This window comes from Accipiter gentilis, chromosome 15, assembly GCF_929443795.1.
Source record: "Accipiter gentilis chromosome 15, bAccGen1.1, whole genome shotgun sequence".
Classification (NCBI taxonomy): Eukaryota; Metazoa; Chordata; class Aves; order Accipitriformes; family Accipitridae; genus Astur; species Astur gentilis.
The window spans coordinates 4,131,943-4,150,648 of NC_064894.1; the positions used below are offsets into that span (position 1 = coordinate 4,131,943).

The window sequence follows — 18,706 nt, forward strand, 5'->3', positions numbered from 1 at the left end:
TCAATTACAGATATTCACCAAAAATGCTTTTGATTGTGCTTTGAACTTTTATATCAGTGTAACAGTGTGTCTAACAGATTCCATTCATCAAAAAAGCTGCCGTTGCATTATCCTGAGGGAATGCAACTAAACAAACTAAACATAATAAAACACAAGTACAACAGTATTAAGTTAATAAGAATGAGGATTAAACAAATCTGAGGGGAGGTTTCACAAGATTGTCACACATGTAAAGTTGCTGCAGATAGGAAAAGCTTCATGAACTGTGTGTACTGAAGGAACCAGTTATTTTTGTCTAGCTGTCAAATTTAATTAGTACGGTGGAAAAATGTTACTTATTTGTGTAAACTGTTATAAAATATATTTTACAGCAATATATCGCTTGCTGAGGTCAATGTTATTCTTCCATTCTGACTATGTGAAGAATTTGCCTTCATTCTTATATCTGTATCTACATAGGTGTATGTTCTAAATTAGTGTAACAGCATTTCAAAGTAAAAAAAACGTGTTTTAAAAGCTAGGAAAAAAGTAAATGACAAGTCTCTGTTATTGATTATTTACTTGCATTTGCATTTAAATTCTGTTTGTTATCATGAGAAGAAAGGATTACGACAGTGGTGGTACCAGAAACTGTTTTTCAGTGGATGACGATGACTTGAAGTACTGCAGCAGCAAACCTAGATACATTCCATATTGGTGAAAAATAGTGCACAAGTGCATCATCACCTTCTTAATGCTTATGAAAGTATATTTAAACTTTGAGTAATCATTTTTACAGCTACATGTTCTAGTATTGTCTTTTGGGCCACCTTGTAGTTAACACCACAATTATCTGCATTTCTAGCAATGCTAAGCAATGATATCTTCATTTTACTGTATATTACTGCTATGGGTAAATTTATTATAGCTTCACTTTGAATTATTTTACCATTTCCCTAACAGTGGCATTCCTAATAAGTTCAATTCATTGGTTAGATGAGCAAATTTATGATAAATACTTCAGCTGGTGTGACTTGCATTTAATATTAATTCAATTAAATCTTTCTGGTTTTCAGCTCTTTCACCATCGCTCTGACAAATGTGTACCAAAAGCTTTCATTTTGTTCCTTCTCTTTTCCTCCTTTTCCATTAGAAAGTATTGATTTCTTAACCTTACTTTTGTCTCCATTGCTCCATCAACATTCTTAACTGTGTAATAACACTGATGAAATCTAGAATATTATAAAACTACCCAAATTATTTCAAGACTAGTAATAACTTAGTAATCACCAATTCAAATTCACATCTGCTCTAATTGCAGTGATTTAAGAAGTTGGGGCAGCCACAGGTTTGGCTTTGTACATTTTCTGAGGATATCCAAGCTTAGATTTAACTGCATCTTTTTTTTTTTTTTTTTCTTTTTCCCCAGCTACTCAGTTGTAGGCTATAAAAATCTATTTGCTTACAGTATACTTTCCTGATGAAACAAATAACTTGCTTTCTAACAGTGTGCAACGTAGTAAAGAGGTATTTTATTTTAAAATAAATGGATAAAGAACTAGAAATTATTCTGTCAGGAACAATCCAGCTATTCTGGGAAAGCATGTAGATACCCTAATGACAAACCTTAACTTTTGGGATAGTATGAGATGGTGGCTTGGCAACAGCATTCCTTCGTACTACTTGGCAGATGGTGGGTCTTGAGTCATTCTCTGGGGCACAGAAATTGGTGCAGCATTTGACCTCCGGTAGAAAGGGGATTGTCACTCATTTCTCAAGTGTCTTTTGCCAGCCATGCTCAGGAAGGCAACTTCATTCTTTCTGGCAAGCATTGGACTTATACCTGTCAAAAATTCAGTCAAAAGTTCAGCTGTAGAAATCATTTATGCAGGATTTAAAGCAGTGAATGGGACAAAATAGACTAACTCCATGTGCTTTTTACCACCTTAATAAGCATATGGAGAACCAACGAGTGGAAAAAAAAATGAAAGGATAAGTTGTCCTGATGGATCTCAATCTTTTTCCTGGCATAAGGGGTAGCATACGTATATGCCCAGCATATATTTGGTTTACAGGCACATCAAGTTCTATTATTATTTGCAAGATCCAGAACAGATCTATAGAGGTAAAGAGAATAATCCAGCCTGATAACATTGAAGTATTGCCAAGCAAAGATGCAAAGTATTTTCCCAAGCTTAGTTTAAGCTTACCCAAGGCATTTTTCTAGTTCATTCATTACTGTAGATCTTTAATTGGTGTAAACTGATGTGGATTCACAGAGTTCTTTTCACATCCCACAATCACCTTCTACAAGGCCATGGTTCTCACTGTTTTCTTATGGAAAAACCTGCATTTTTATGGAAAACATACAGCACTTTTTTTATGGAAAGCCATCGTTCAGTTTATCAAAATGGAAACCATTGGAGTTCAATGTTATTTGGGGCAGTATGTTAAAAATCTTGTGAATGCTGGGTTTGGCAACAAAAAGGAGTTCCATTGGTTGAAATAACTGGGGAAAAAAATGAAGTGTTACCTATCTTCACCATGTTGACCACTTTCCAGCTGGGAATAGGTAAAGCACCCTTCCTGTCGCATCTCAGTCAGCTATGGTTATCCCTAGTTCTGATAGCAGAAAGGGAAGGAGTAGCAAAAGTCTGTAGTCGACTCAGGAAGCTGAATGCATGCTGTATGTAAAAGAAAATTTAAATTCCAGGTTTTGCCCTTTAACTCTTCTGACAGGTGCCGAGGTACAATGGTCCATACAAAATGCTTTCAGCTTAATGCTTGTGTACTGTGTTTTATTAAAATGCAAAACAGGTCACCCTTTTTTTAGTACCAACTGATATTTATTTCATCAGATCCCATACATTTCAAGCCCTGTATTCAGACCTTCGTGTAGCATGAATAAAATCACTCCAGATGTTAGTGGGCCATTCAGATCACTCGTACAAATCTGACTATACAGTACGCCCATACTGATTTGATGCTTGAATACATTTTGCAGGTTTCTTTCCCTATTAATGCTCTGTAATTGTACATACTGCATACTCCTCCTTTAAGTGCCCTATACTCCTTCTCAAGCAAGTTTGCATACAAGAGTCTTTTAACAGGTCTGAATAGAGGGATTTCACTTTGTGTGTCTATCCTAGCACGTGCTTATGTTTACTTCAGTGTACTGAGCAGTTTTGATCACTGGACATTTGGGGCCTTTTTTAGCTTAAATGGAAGAAATAGAGTCTGCATGAAACGAAGCCCCATAGCATTAACATTTAAAGCTAACAATAATGTAAAGTACGAAGTACAGTTTTGCAACAACATAGAGCATTCATCCTGAATAAGTCTACTTACTTTTTCTGCATGACATCATATTTAAAAGCTAAATTTCAGTAGCAACGTTTTTTGGTGACAATTCAATATTTTGTTCTTTTTGTGGGTGTTCTGTTTGTTTGCAGTCAGATGAGTGAGCCTCATAGCGGTTTGACGCTCAAATGTGCCAAGTGTGGAGTAGTTTCAACAACAGCTTTGTCAGCCACCACCGCCAGTAATGCCATGTTAGTCCTGATCATTTACATCTTCTTGTTACAAATCTTATACAGTGCATGTGAGACAATAGTTTGATGATGACAACTGTGTTTGCTAACACTGCATAGAGTGCTGAGCACGTTTAAATACTTTTTAACAAAAAAAAAAAAAAAAAAAAAAAGCAACTGTGTTTATTAACTGAATACAGGATATTCTTTAGAACATAAAGTATGACACTGTTACTTTCTTGTCTGTGATTTTCAAGTTAACTTCATAAAGTGCCATCCTTAAATATGTTTTATTTTAATAGTGAGCTTTTAATCATTTTTTACAATACTACAATGCTGCTTTTCTCTTTTTTTTCAATAGGGCATCCCTTTGGAGTTCCTGTGTGGTGTTGCCACTTCTTGCTCTGACTTGGATGTCTGCAGTTCTGGCCATGACAGACAAAAGATCGATATTATTTCAGATACTTTTTGCAGTATTTGATTCATTACAAGGCTTTGTTATTGTCATGGTCCATTGTATTCTCCGAAGGGAGGTGAGGAATGGCTTCCCAGTTTTCTAAAGGGCTGTGCTCCTGTTAATCTCTCAACTGCTCTTTAATGTTATATACAGTTTGCTCTGCAGAAATATATCTCATAGAAAGAGAAAACTATTTGATGGTGAGATGTAGAGGAAGAAGTAAAAGAGAGAGGGGGAAGATCAGTTAATTCAGGTGCAGAATGTCAGTTTCAGTATAAAAGTGTACCCACTTAATTAGAGGCGGCTTTTAATCAATCCCAAGTTCAGTTTATTTTTAAGTGTTAGACTTTCCCAATATGGTGAGTATAGGGAAATGCTAACACAAATGCCGTTTTCCTGAAGACCAAAAGCCATAGGTTTTTACAGTCTCTAAGACTGATTGAAACACAAAATAATTTCTGCTTATACTGTCCCTGGAAGAGGACACAAGGAGAGGAGGTGTTATGTTGGTGAAGATCTACCCTTTCAGTTCTACAAACTCAGGTACATACTTAAGGCAACACACTTATGGGGACAGTGAGGATGAAGACAGATGAATGCTTTGGGAACAGCGAGGAGAAGCCAGGACCCCAGCCTGCCCTTCACAGCTCAGTGCCGCCCACCGCAGAATTCATCACCGCGGAAATCTGGTGTCAAACCTACCACGCGAGTGCTCCTCCATCTGCCTCTGGTGACAGCTTCTCTAACCTATCTAACCTGCTAACCAACCCTACATTTTTATTGAGATAGGTTTGAGAGCAGTAGCGCAACACCTTTGCTGGCAGATCTCTGGGAGTGGGAGCATCTATCAAAAATGCGCAGGCGGGGCCGGACTGGAGAGCAGTAACCTGGTCCACCGGCATACCTACGCGTTAGCCATTTATCAGCTTCAGGGTATTTACCACACCAGTAAACCAAATTGCACTGTCTAACATGGTTCTTTGCGATTGGCAAGAGTTATTCAAAAGCATTTCAGGACTGAAAAAACAGGGAGGTGTTTCAAGAAAGATTTATTGTCAACGCTGAGTGAGGAATCTCACACAGTCGTTTCCCTTTCCACCGTTCACACCTTTTAAACATTGAAACTCACTATATTCGTGAAAAAGAATTATGAGTAACATAATTTATTTCAGTCTTTCAGTAGTATACCACTTTGCGTGAACTTTATTTCACTATCCTACACAGTACGCATACGTGATTATCCTATCAAAGAATTAAGTTTTCAATTTTTAAGGAAAACACTTATCAATATCTTGCAGAAATTAGCACCTTCCATTGTGCTGACTCCATCCCACTTTATTCAAGCTGTTTGAGGCTATGAACTCTTGTTTTTCTTAGTTTATCAGCTTTCATAGTGGAAGGGGCTTACCTCCTTTAATACCTTTTCTTTTTTCTTCTTTTTTCTTTTTTTGCTTCTTTTTTTCCCAGGCTAAAAAGATGTGCAGAATAAGAGATAATACTCAAGACAAATCTATTTTATGTAGCACTGTCCTGCTATCCCCTTATTTTCTACAGCATTTTCTTTCCCCATATGATTTACCTCTGTGAAAGAGGATATTTTCATCTGTAGAACTGAAAGCCATCATTTCACATATAGTAAAAGAGTGAGACACTGCAACTATTTTTAGTAGAAAGAATGGCCATTCCATACTGGTTTTCCTGTCCATGAAATTTCTATTTCCATTGGGATATGTTAATTAGCCTGGAAAGGGCATACCACCTCCCACTTACTGTCCTGGGGAACCATTTTTATTTTAAAATATATATCTTTATCTCAAGGTTGCAGATGAAACCTTCAAAAAGAAAGCTGTATAAACAGCATTATCTTTTGTAGAATCATAGAATATCTTAAGTTGGAGGATACCCGTAAGGGTCATCAAGTCCAACCCCTGCTCCTCACAGGACTACCCAAAGTTAACCATATGCCTAAGAGCGTCGTCCAGACGCTCCTTGACCTCTGACAGCCTTGGTGCCGTGACCGCTTCCCTGGGGACCCTGCTCCAGTGACCGACCACCCTCTCAGTGAAGAGCCTTTTCCTAATGTCCAGTCTGAACTTCCCCTGATGCAGATTCCAACCTTTTCCTCCTGTCCTAATTCCATTTTCTCCTGTCCTTTGTGAGGATGCAGAGAGATTGCAACACACACCTGGTTATCAGTCCTTGATTTTGTCAAAAAACAGACCAAAACCCATGAGGAATTCTAAAAGTAACATAGCATAGCACTGTATAAAATTTTAAAAATGCAGACATTAAAGCCTGCCTCAGTGCAGTAATGCAGGAGTTTATTAGAAAAAAAAATATTTTGGCTGCTTAAGATGAAATTGAACAGGCATCTTCCCACAATGCCCCAAGGCTTGAATTCAAGACAGGTTCCCTACTCTGATGACAGCTATTTGCTGCAAATGATTCATTCCCAGGCAATGCTTCAATATTGCTGAACATCTCATGGAATCATTCTTGTCTGACCCTACTCACAGGTAGGGCTGTGGTGATAGAGGCGGACTTAGTCTTTTCTGTAAGTAAACTCAGTTTTCAAATTTGTAGGATACCTTGACTTGAACCACTTTTAACTCACTGGCTCTAGGGCAAACAATATGCAAAAATATCTGCTTATAAAGATCTTTATACAGGAAGTTAGAATCTTAGTTGTTTCTGTTTAGTCAATCAACGAGTTACCATTTATTATTTGCGGCTCTTTTAGCAAATCACGTACACATAGCTCACCTAACTGCAAAGAATCGTTACTTCGTTTAACTAGTTAGAGTTGTTCCTGCAAGCCAGTTTTGGCAGTTACACCTCCTAGACCTAACACTGAAATTCTAGAAGAAAGGCATTTGATAAAACAGCTAATCAATCTATCTACATGGTATTTAAAAAAATGACCTCATAACAAGATTTCCCAATGAGGTCAAAAAAGCACCTAGATTTTATAAGGTCATCCCTTATCAAAAAGGGGAAGTAAAGTTTTTTCCTTCAGTCACGACAACTTAGGCAGAAGTAAATGTACAGAGACAACTTATTCACTAACCAGTAGATTATCTCCAGTCAAGGTGATGATAGTGGTGTGGTGGAAGACAAAGCAGCTGAGGCATATTGCTGTTTGAACTCTATTTGACAGAACACATTGAGTCTTTTTTAGTCCTCCAGATTTAAATAGTAATCTGGGCAAAACACTTGAGAACTAATCAAGGTAATTTTTTTTCATATGGGAAAAGAAAAGTAATAGAAAGTTCTTCAAGAACAGCAAAGGAGTAAAGGTTGATGCACTTGAGACTTTTTTTGTTTCAAAAGTGTGTATGGTCTGCACTTATATGGACCAGTTTGCAGCAGCAAAGACGTAGTTGTTTACTGCAACAAGTTCCTACACAGAAAGAGACACAACTCCAGTAAGTTCTGTTTCAGTCTGGCTCTGGAGACTCTGGCTTTCCAGCTCCAGAGAGCCGCAGGTGACCAGAAGCCAGGACAGTGGCCATCAGGCACGGAGTGCGATGCAGTCTTTGCACCGCACAGGGTTCCTCCCCAGCTGAAGGAAGAGTCTGTTACTTTCTGTTGTCTGCAAAAGCGTTTTGCTCTGCCAGTGCCTGTCAGGGAAACCCTGCCAAGGTATTTGTCACTCTTGATGACAGCTACAAAGCTATCTCAGTTATAGCCTATAGGATTGATCTAATATTTATAGCATGCCAGCACAGACAAAACAATAATTCTGATTGTCAGAAAAAAATATGGGGTGGAATATATCACCATAAAATTCAAACAAAGAGGAGGACAGCCCTGCTTTACTATGCCTTTATTGTCGTTACATTACAAAAAGACACAGACTTTTACAATTATATATATAAACCCCCCGTTTTTCCTCTCAGTTATGTTGACATAAACACAAATGATGGAAACATTTTTTACGTTCTCTGTTATGCTGTATCAATGATCTTGTGTGACAAGGGCCGCATTAGGAAGCCGGGGAGGTTCACCGAGTAGGACATACAACTAGAAGAGAGCTAGGTGACACGTTTTGTCTGTTTCTGCCCTCCATCAATGTCTTTTGAAAAGATATTAAATCTTTCGATACTTGCATTTCCTAACTTCTAAGGTAAATATAATAGTTCTTAAGCACGAGACCTCTTATAGACTATTTGGAAATGAGGAAAGAAAAATGCAAAGTAAGAGTTAGGTATTATTGCCTTATGTTTCTGCCTTAGTCCAGAGAGCCTAGAGGCTTTTTTGTTTGGGTTTTTTTTTTTTTCTCTTCTTGCTGTTTAAATATCTAATTGGGCATTGAAAGATGGTGAGGCATGTGTCACAGAACAGAGCATGATAGGAGAGGTTCCTGCTGAAGCGTCTCCATCAGAGCAAAACAGTTTGCCTGACCTGCTTAAACACAAGATTGTCTAAAGCTAATTTGAATCATACTGAGTAACTCCTGTTAATGCTGGCGATGGGAGGAACCCACATGTGTTTTCTCCTTTTGCTGTGCTCTGCTGACTAGAGAGCATTTGGATTAAATGCATCGTTGGCGTCTAAAGCCCACATTTCTGTATTGCGGGAGAAAAATAAAGAGTGCCTGGGTAGGGAGAGGGTAAGTTATAAAAGCCTGGAGCTGGTTACAGTTGCTAAGGAAACCACTTCCCTGGTATCGGCACGTTCATCACATCTGTCTCTCCTGCTCTGCCTGGCTCTAAGAAAATCTTGTAACTTGATGTTAAAAGGCGGGGGGGTGGGGAGAAGATTACGTTTCAAAGTAAAATGTAAAGACAGCGCAGTCTTTACATACTCAAACAACAAGCTTGAACAAGCAGTTTAGAAAAATAAGCTGGTATTTAGAAAGTTCAACCTTTTTGTTTCTGACTTGTGTGAGGACACCTAGAAGTTGCAACGTATGTCGATATGACGGATACAGCTACATTTGACATTCTGTTAACGTGTTCAAATCATATGCTGCTTGCACTTCAGAAACATTTTAAGAAACATGCACATTTAAGAGGATCCTAACATCAAGATTCACCGCATTAATAGAGAAGGTAGCGAAAGTAGGACATGAGATTCTTGAGATCTCTGGAGCTATCTGAACTGGGGAAGCTTCATGAACACAGAGTCCCAAAAATAAGAAGACCCACTGCATGGAGTGAAAGGTCACATAGTGTATTCTGAAGTAAATGGTTTAGGGTCAAGCATCATGAGGCTTGAGATGAGATTCAGCACAGCTGGGGTTACTTTGGAGGGAGGTATTTTTATTTTATTTTTTTGTCAAATCACTGTGCCAGTGCTTCTCCAAGAGCATAAAAGTCTGAAGCGTGACCTCACCTCAGCATTGATAAAGTGAGAGAAGTCTTGGATTAAATTTGCAACAACTGGGAGATGCCAAATTAAATTAATGTCAAAACATGGAAAACCACAGCCAATGTAGTGCTTAAAATCAGAACCTGAGTCACGATACAGGTCAAGCACACTTTACATGACCCGACCACATGTGCAAAGTCTCGGTGTTTTGAAATCGGTCCAAACCGTCCCATCTTGCTTCATTCTTCTTTCTGCTCTATATTAGTCTTCCTCCACCTGCAACAGTAACTTATCAAGTCTGCAAGAGCCCTCGTACCCATTTAAGGGTTGAGCACTTTAAAATACTGCTTCCTAATTACAAAAAAAATCAGGTTTTTTCTATTTCATTTTCCCTTTTGTGAAAGCTCTTAAACAGCTTGCAGTAGAATACAATGTATTGAAAGGGTCACCTTTTCATCAGCAACAATTAATGAATTATCCTCTTCTGCTGTTCACAAAATGTCCATGAGTAGAACACGATTTTCTCCCTTTTAATTATTCTGAATAAGACATCAAGTAATTTCTACAGATAATAAATGGAATGTGGATTTTTATAGGCATTTCATTGAGAGTAATGATACTAGTTTGTTTTGGTTGGAGGTCACCCAACTAAGTCGCTGTTTTCCAAGTCACAACTTGCAATCAGGTTGCAAATATGGATACTAGCATTTCTGGAACAAAATGTCACATTGTAAAACTTAGATTGTATTGCTATATTAGAATGCATCTGATGATACATATAGAAGTGAAACAAATTAGATTTTGCTTTCAAAGAAATATTCTCTGTATACTTTTAAAGTATTGGTAAAAATACTCCTTTTCATTCAAAAGTTGCTTTGCTGTCCCTACTATAGTATGTGTGAAAAAGAAGGAGAATATATTTCCATTCTACTGTCAGCAGACAGGAACTGCATTTTTCTTTGGAATGTCCCTCTCTGTTGAACCACATCTTTCGGACATAAGTGTTGCAGAATAATATTTCTTTAGACATACATTCAGCCAAAATCAAAGTTAAAAAAAAAAACAAAAAAAAAGCCTTTCTTATGAAAAGATAATTTCTCAAATACAATTGTGTTTTTGGAAAAAGTCTTCAACTTTTCTTTATGGATCATATTAGTAAACAGTAATTTCTGAGAAGTTCCATTGTTTTTTTTAGTTTCAAGAAACCGGACTCTGTGCAGAGTCCACTTTTCTTCTTCTTGTGCTCACACTGAAGATATTTACTGCTTCTGATTTATTAGTTATGCTAAAAAATGTCACACATTGTATTCCATACAGTTTAATTTAATCTTTAATAGGAGTAGAGTATATGATGTTGCACAAGAATCAGTACAAGGTATTGTTTTCACAGGTTCAAGATGCATTCAGATGTCGACTGAGAAATTGCCAGGATCCAATCAATGCAGATTCCTCAAGTTCTTTTCCTAACGGACATGCTCAAATCATGGTTAGCTTTTTTTTTTTTTTTTCTTTGACTCGTAATTTAGTGTTCCTATCCAAAGGAAAACACTTACAATACTGTATGTGGCAAGTATGCACAGCTGAAATATGAACACCATTTTTAAGCGTAAGTCTGTTGAGGTCATTATCTGCTTGCTTAAATCTCTGAGCAAGTTTTAAATTATTGGTATGATCATTTAGTAGAGCACAGTGAATTAGTATCTTCCACCAGCGTTCTTTATGACAAAAGATTCTGACATAAGAAAATGAGAAAGTAATCTAATAATATATCAATACTTTTCCTACTGTTGTAAAGAGCACTGATACATTTGAGATTCTTCCTTTCATGAGCCCTTGAAAAATGTTCCTCTCAAAGTAATTCAGACAAGAAGAAAGTGCTAGAGATGCTAGAGGGGGGATCTATTTAGTGGCTTGAATTAAGAAGATGATAGTGAATGGGTTAGTATGCCAATTTGGATTTACTAATACTGTTACATAGCATAATAAGACAAAGTATTGGTCCCTTCACTTTCAATGACAGTTTGTCATTGACTGTAATGGGGACAGGATAAGGCCCTAAAAAAAATGCAAGGCTCAGCAAGCACATGCCCTTCAAAAAGTGGTGAATCAAAAAAGAATCCAACGTTTGGACTTCACAAGCAAGAAGGAGGTCAGTTTTATTAAACATTTTTCATGTAATAAACTTTTTGTGGAAATAAAAACATAACTGAAAATTACTTGAATTCTGTAACAGGATAAATAGTTTTGCTTAACTGTGAAAAGTGTGCTTGGATTTTCAACTGTTAAAATTCATTCTTAGCTCTTACCATTCGGTTTTACCCAATGAAATTAATAGTAGTTGTTTTCAGGGAGTGCAAACTTTATATGATTACATCAGTAGCAAGGATGGACAGACTGCTATATAACAAATAACCATTTCATAACAAATAATGAAGTTTCAGGCAGGGTGGACTAATTGGATTACGCTTATTCACAGTAATTTGTATTGCAGGCTATTTTCCATATTTCTGTTTATAAAATTACTATGAAAAGCTTCCTTAAAGATGATCCTTCCATGAGATGTAGAAGTTACTCTTCCATATACATAAAAAAACTATACACTGTATCGTTTTATTAAAATTATATACTCTACTTCCACCTATTTTATTTTATTTTTTCTGGTCAGGCAGCATACTTTGAAAACCACCCAGTTATACTTTAGGAAACTTTGTAAAGCTCTGCTGTTGTAAAACAATACACTTCACCTTCTCAGCAACAAGAACCCACTTTTAAGAGACTATGACTCTGTAAGTAGGACATTTTGGAAGCGCTAGTTGGCAAAAAGGTATTGTGGTTTAGCTTTCAATTAATAATGATTGTCCTGTTTCGTTGTTTCTTGTTACAGACTGATTTTGAAAAGGACGTGGACATTGCTTGTCGGTCAGGTAAGAACATTGAGAGAGTACTTAGCCAATAAAAAGAAGTCTTGTACTAGTTCCTTGTGAAGTGAAAACCAGAAAAATATCCGGGTTTAATTGTTTACAACACGTATTTATAAATGTAAACAGAAAAGTGATGCCACTGTACGAATACATTTATTTCATTTTCTTACAAAAGCCTTTTACTAGAATTCAGCAGTTAGGAAGCAGCCAAAGGTATGATTGCCCATTAGAAGGGAAATGGTTTGGGAAAGAAGATCAGTCTTACTCACAAAATTTTCCTTGCCCTGGTACACAAGCAAATGTGAAATAGTCATTTTGCTACCAAAAAAGAAAAAAAAAAAAACTAAAAAGGTGTATCTTAAAAGCCATGTATATGAACGATGCATCGATTTAGTTGGTTTAGTTTTAAAGAGGGTAAGTTTTTGAGGGCTCGAAGTGAAACCAACAGTAGCTTAAGCAAGATGGTATCAGGGAAATGAAATTTGATTCCACTTTATGGAACAAAGTGGGGGTTTTAAGAAATTTCAGTAATGTGATCTTTAACGACTCAGCTATGCCTGTTTCTGTATATTAAAAATAACACATTTTAAGCAATTTATTTGCCACCCTTGCTTACATAAAGCAGAGTGTAAAATAAATGGCCCTTTAAACCCTGCGGACATTTTTAACTCTAGAAGATGCTCCCAAAGGACAGTTTTACCGAGGAAGGCAATCCTGCCTAGACAGCCCCTGTTTTCAGTGAGGAGAGACAGAAAGAGAGAGGGTGTCCTGTCAGGGCAGAAGCCCGACTCGGCGGCTCTGCATCACCCACGTGGAGGTCGCCGTCTCTCTTCCCTGGCTGGACGGGAAGCCAAGAAGGCTGACCTCGTTAAGGTAAAGTTTGAATGTCCAGGCACCCACCTTTAAAAAGCTGCCAGTTCAGTTTCTGGCAACGTGGTAATAATCCTTCCATATGGATTAGTTTTAATATGCACAAATATTTTTGAAGGGAGCAGGATAGCACACGGTAACACCAACGCATGTCTGTCACCATCTAATGGGGACAAAAGTCCAGCGTTGGGCCGTGTAGCTCCTACTTCTTACCTTTGCCAACACAGCTCTGCGGTACGGACAGCCTTGTCCGGGGCATCCCTAAGGGGATGGACTTTGAATACAGTTAGGAACAGGCTTTTAAATATTTAAACTCAGTTTCTTTTCATGAAAGCTCTAAGAATAGGTCACTGGTTAAAGTATCTTCAGTGTGACTGGAAACGATGAAGCAGCCGCACTGAAGTCAGGTATTTGTGCATGGCGTTTAGAGGCAAATTGTTCTTTTCGTAATGGAAAAATGAGAGGCAGTTTCGCGTGAGGTGGGAGAGTGGGCTGCCTTATGAGCTGCGTGCTACGGAACACGGCAGCGAACGGACGGGTACCGGGGGATCTGGGTCATCAGAGCCCTCAGGCTACCAAAGGGGATGTAAGTCTAACACCTGAGATACTTCAGGTTGTCTTACTGTCTCCGCCCATGAGCTGGATTTTACTGCACAAACTAGCGCTGGTGTGAATTAAAACGTTTTCAAATGGGACAAGAAAATCCTTGCACCCAGCTGGAATAAGCCCAGTAGTTGGTTACTTTAATGTGTTTGGTTTTTTTCTTACTATCTATCCTTTTTCTTTCATTACAAATGTTGAATTATAGACTCATATTTTAAGAGCAATAATTGCGACTGAATAGGTGCTTTGCTTCTGAATGCATCCTTCAGTGCTCCTGGAAATTTTGTATTCTATAACAGGATTACTAACTTTTACTTGTGGAGCTTAGCCCAACAAAAAATTGCTGGATGTTGCTACAAGTTTGACCAGGAAAGCCTAGGCCTACACCAGAAGTGGATTATGATGTTTTATGAGACATGTTTATATTCTTTATAACCTTCTCAGATGCAGCAAAGTATGTCTTTCTGATACCAATGGAATTTCTTACCAATGTGGTTACTTTTTTGTCACTTTTATTTAAAAAATAATTTAACACAGAAGAGTTTAAAAAAGTCAGTGAAAAGGAACATTTAGGAGCTCGGGAACACATGTTCACAGTTATAATGTTATGGTAGGTCATTACAATGGATTGACAAATTATTCTGCTTTACAATCTGTTTGACATTTTCCTGGAGGTTATGTGGAGTTAATAATGGCAGTACAGGTGTCATAGCATATTTTTGGGAACCCCTTAATCACGTTCCACATGGCAGGCTTTTGCTTAAGCTGTAGGTCACCTAAGATCTATGTGAGGCAGTAGGCATAAATGAAGGAGTGTTTTCAATGTATATAAATGACTGAGGCTCAGTCAGAGATCTGTGTCAGTTATATACGGTAGATTAAGAGATATTGATTTAAAAAAAAAACCAAAAAAAAAACCCAAAACCAAAACAAAACAAAAAACCCAAACCTTCCCGAAACAATATTTATAGAATAAAAGTTATTAAATGGATAGAAAAAGAGTTAAGAAGATGCACGGGTAAAAGGAGTGCTGCTAAATAAAGCCAGAAGAAAAAGCAGTGTTAGGCAGACATGGTTTCATGTTGTAAGAATTCTGTTCTCTGACCCACAGTTCTGCATAAAGACATTGGACCTTGCAGAGCAGCTACTATAACGGGAACACTTTCTAGAATTTCACTAAACGATGAAGAGGAGGAGAAGGGACCAAACCCTGAAGGAATGAGCTATTCTACCTTGCCTGGAAATATCATCTCCAAAGTCATCATCCAGCAACCAACAGGTCTCCACATGCCTATGAGTATGAGTGAACTGGCCAATCAGTGCTTGAAAAAAGACAACAGCGAGTTGCGGAGGACTGTGTATTTATGCACTGATGATAATTTGAGAGGTGCAGATATGGACATAGTCCATCCTCAAGAACGGATGATAGAAAGCGACTATATAGTCATGCCCCGGGGCTCAGTAAATACCCAGCCATCGCTGAAAGATGAGAGCAAAATGAATATAGGCATGGATACGTTGCCTCATGAAAGGCTGTTGCACTACAAAGTTAATCCAGAATTCAACATGAATCCCTCTGTAATGGACCAATTTAATATCAATTTAGACCAGCACCTTCCCACCCAAGAACATATGCAGAATTTACCATTTGAGCCCCGCACAGCAGTGAAGAATTTCATTGCCTCGGAGCTGGATGACAATGCAGGATTATCAAGAAGTGAAACCGGATCCACAATATCAATGAGCTCTTTAGAGGTCAGTGGTGCATAAACAAATTGCATGCTCTGTTGTTCTAATTATATGATAAGATAATAAATTGTGTCTTGTGTCTAAGGGGTGAAGCTAATGTTTTAATTCAGTATAAATTATTGTTTGGGATCATACACTGCTGTTCATATATTTCTTTTATTATCAGAAGTCTTTATACCTTGAAAACAAGATTAAAGTTTCAGAGGCAGTCTGTATGAAACTGTATATAGTTCTGGAGATTTAACATTCCACACAACTGCAAAGGATTTTGTGACCTACCAGGTAAAGTCCACTGGAAAATACTGAGTTGCTATGAGAAGAAAAACTATTGCTGCAAGATACAAATGCTAATCGTTGACCCTACCTGCAAGCACATGCAGTTGAAAATATTTGCCATTTTATTGCTGACAAGCATATCTGTCTCAGATATGATAGGTCTGATTCTGCTCTCACTAGCGTAAATCTTGGAGTCTTCCACCCAATAGTTCACCATTTTACTGATTTATTTTCTATCCACATTTGCATGCTTGCATGCGTGTGCAGGCATTAGTACAACTGACGTGTGCAATAGGTACAAGTGGACTGCATGTGGAGTATCCTAGATTCCAGTCAGACTGCAAAAGTGAACTGAAAAGCCTTCAAAAGGGATTCAGCTCGTTACGACAATCTGTCTGTGAGTTTTAAACATTACAAAAGTGGAAGCACTTCGCATCTTTTCTTAAGACCTAAGTTTCAAATACTACCATTCCTATTGAGCCTTTACTTATGCAAAACCACCAGTGAGGTGGACTTGATGTCATACTGGGGCCTGCTTAAGAATTGGAAATACATTTCACCAGCATTTCAAACGTTATGAAATGTAGCATTTGGTGAGGAAAAAAAGACATATGAGAAAAATATGGTACTTCTTATTCTCTGAAAGAAGTTACAAATGGAAGAAAATTCTAGTGTATGTGTAAACTTGAAACCATTAGCTATTACTCTACAATGTTTGGACCCGTCTGTGTAGGGAAGCAGTAACTTTACCTTATTTTTCTAGTGTTAGATACAGAACTGTAGCATATATTTCATAGAATAGGGAATACTTGTGGATATTTCTTCTAAAATGGAGTTGAAGTTTCAGTCGAAGTGTATCGACTGGAGAGTTTGTGCAGAAGAACAGAACTTAGTTTCTTTTCAAGAGATGCCTTTACAAGCTTTGAAAGTGAAACTTTTCCCCTGCTGTTTATATTGTGCGTGTACTACCATAATTTAACTGAAAAAAATAATTGAAAAATGAAGTGTGGGGCTTTGCAAGTAGTCAAATAGCAGCCATTTTTTGTTGTTAAAGTGAATATGTATAATCTTGAGACAAACTTTCAAAATCATTTCTAAAAGATAGGGCAAGTCCTTGCCCACTCAGTGCTCAGGCAGACAAGCTCTTTCAAAGCAAGTTTGCATCATTAAAGAAGTGTTACTGCACTCAGGTCGGATACGTTGGTTAGTAGATCTTAGGTGGTGCACAGGAGTTCTCCAATTTAATGCAACTGTGGAAGCAGGATAGCTAACGTCACCTTCCAGTAGCATCCTCTCCTACCTGTTAACAACACCATCTTTCAGATACTTTTGGTCAGATATAGAGACTCCGACCCATCCTGATTAGGATTAGACATATGGGTGAGATATCTAGGGAAGGTTCATAATTCTTTGAGAAAATAGACATACCTGCCACCATGCCATCCACTCCAGCTGAGGTCTGAATTGCTCTCTGGTGAGGCCTGTTTCTTTCCATTGCTGATTAAGGTCATCTAGGAGACCTAAAAAAAAAATGAGATCTTAGTTAAGCTGTAAAAATTCAGACAATAATTATTTCATCTTACACAAGGTTCCAATTCCTGAGGCCGCTTTGGAAAACGTGCCTGAAAATCTACGAGTATAATGTACTGCTCCTTTAGAGTTCATTTTTAGTTAAAAAAATTATTTGGATCAAATTTTAAGCTTACCTCTCAGATGGGATTTAGGTACCAAATCTGAATCACCATTCTGTATATATTTTTTATGCTTAGAAGAGACTACTAAGTATGTAGTAGAAAATGTAGTAAAATATAATAAAATATGGTAGGACATATTCAGTCTCTTCTAATTTGGTAAACATATTAGGTTTAGACAGCTGTATTTTTGTCCAGCAAGCTGTAAACAGTTACATTATTAAACCTAACCAAACCCAGCATAATTCCATGCATTAGGAAAAAAAACAGATATTAGGGCAGATCAGAAATAAAAGGAATTCTTTTGGCTTTTGTGTCTGCCTTTGTGGTTCTGAACACTACTTGATTATATAGCATTACTTCACCTTTTGATACAGATGTGCTGCAATGAATTGAAGATAGGAACATGAAAAAAAATGTACAGAGAAGAAAATCAGTCTCAAGCAGATCCTGATAAGCAGATCCTGCCAGATAAAGAATGTGATTGTGGTTTTGTGTACACAGTATGTAAGAAGAAAAGGGTTGAGGTAAAGCTCCAAAATGCTATTGGCTAGAATTGACCAGCTGGATTAACTTTTATTGCTGCCACAAACAAAATAAAGAAAGGAGGGCAAGGGGGTTTTTTCAAAATATTTTTCATGCCTAGTACCATATAATTTTAGAAGATTTCAAGGCCTTTCAAAAGACAAGGCTTTGTCAGACCCAACGGAGGAGCAAAACCTGCAGCAGGACATTCAAGATCATTCTGTCCATGTTTTTTCCAGACAGAGCATGACTCCTTCTCCTGTCAGCTCATACTGTTCTCCCACCCGAAGTCCTACATAAAAGTACATGGATTTCCGCTCTATAGAGAGGGGCAGCTCCCCTTTCACGTCTCTGAAAAAAGAGGTGTCCCAATCAAGACTCATTTTGTGTCCTCTGCGTAGTACAGAGAGTTGGGTTCCTCCACTGTTTTCCACTTTATGTTTCCAGGTGCTTTCTCTGGAATTAGCATACTACTATCATTTTTATCATGTAATTATACACTAATTATCAACTACCATGTAAGTGAAATGCACTTAGGCAGTTGTGACCCGTGTAAACACAATTCTTCCTTTTTTTTTTTTTTTTTAATTTAAGGTCAGTAATTATTAAGAACATAATAATGGGAGTAGCTTATGCAGCGGTTAGACAATTGATCATCTTACCAGAAGACCTTAAGATGTCATGTGATGCATTTTCAGCCAAGATCCAACCCACCTTCTGATTTCAGAAGTGTAATTATGAACCTACAAACACCTCTAGCCACAAAAATATCGCAGGTGTAACTGTTTGCAA

At 37.7% G+C, this 18,706-nt stretch overlaps 1 protein-coding gene across 6 annotated transcripts in view; it reads left to right on the top strand.

Annotated features, from left to right (window-relative positions):
- Positions 1-18,706, top strand: part of ADGRB3 (adhesion G protein-coupled receptor B3) — a 467,107-nt gene that overhangs the window by 430,499 nt on the left and 17,902 nt on the right. For 5 of the 6 annotated variants that reach the window (XM_049818118.1, XM_049818122.1, XM_049818119.1 and 2 more), the window contains 5 exons: positions 3,432-3,530; positions 3,871-4,042; positions 10,670-10,765; positions 12,164-12,203; positions 14,785-15,428. In XM_049818118.1, the coding sequence (XP_049674075.1) occupies positions 3,432-3,530; positions 3,871-4,042; positions 10,670-10,765; positions 12,164-12,203; positions 14,785-15,428 (1,051 nt within the window). The remainder of the gene's footprint in view (positions 1-3,431; positions 3,531-3,870; positions 4,043-10,669; positions 10,766-12,163; positions 12,204-14,784; positions 15,429-18,706) is intronic. The other variant, XM_049818121.1, reaches the window with a different exon arrangement.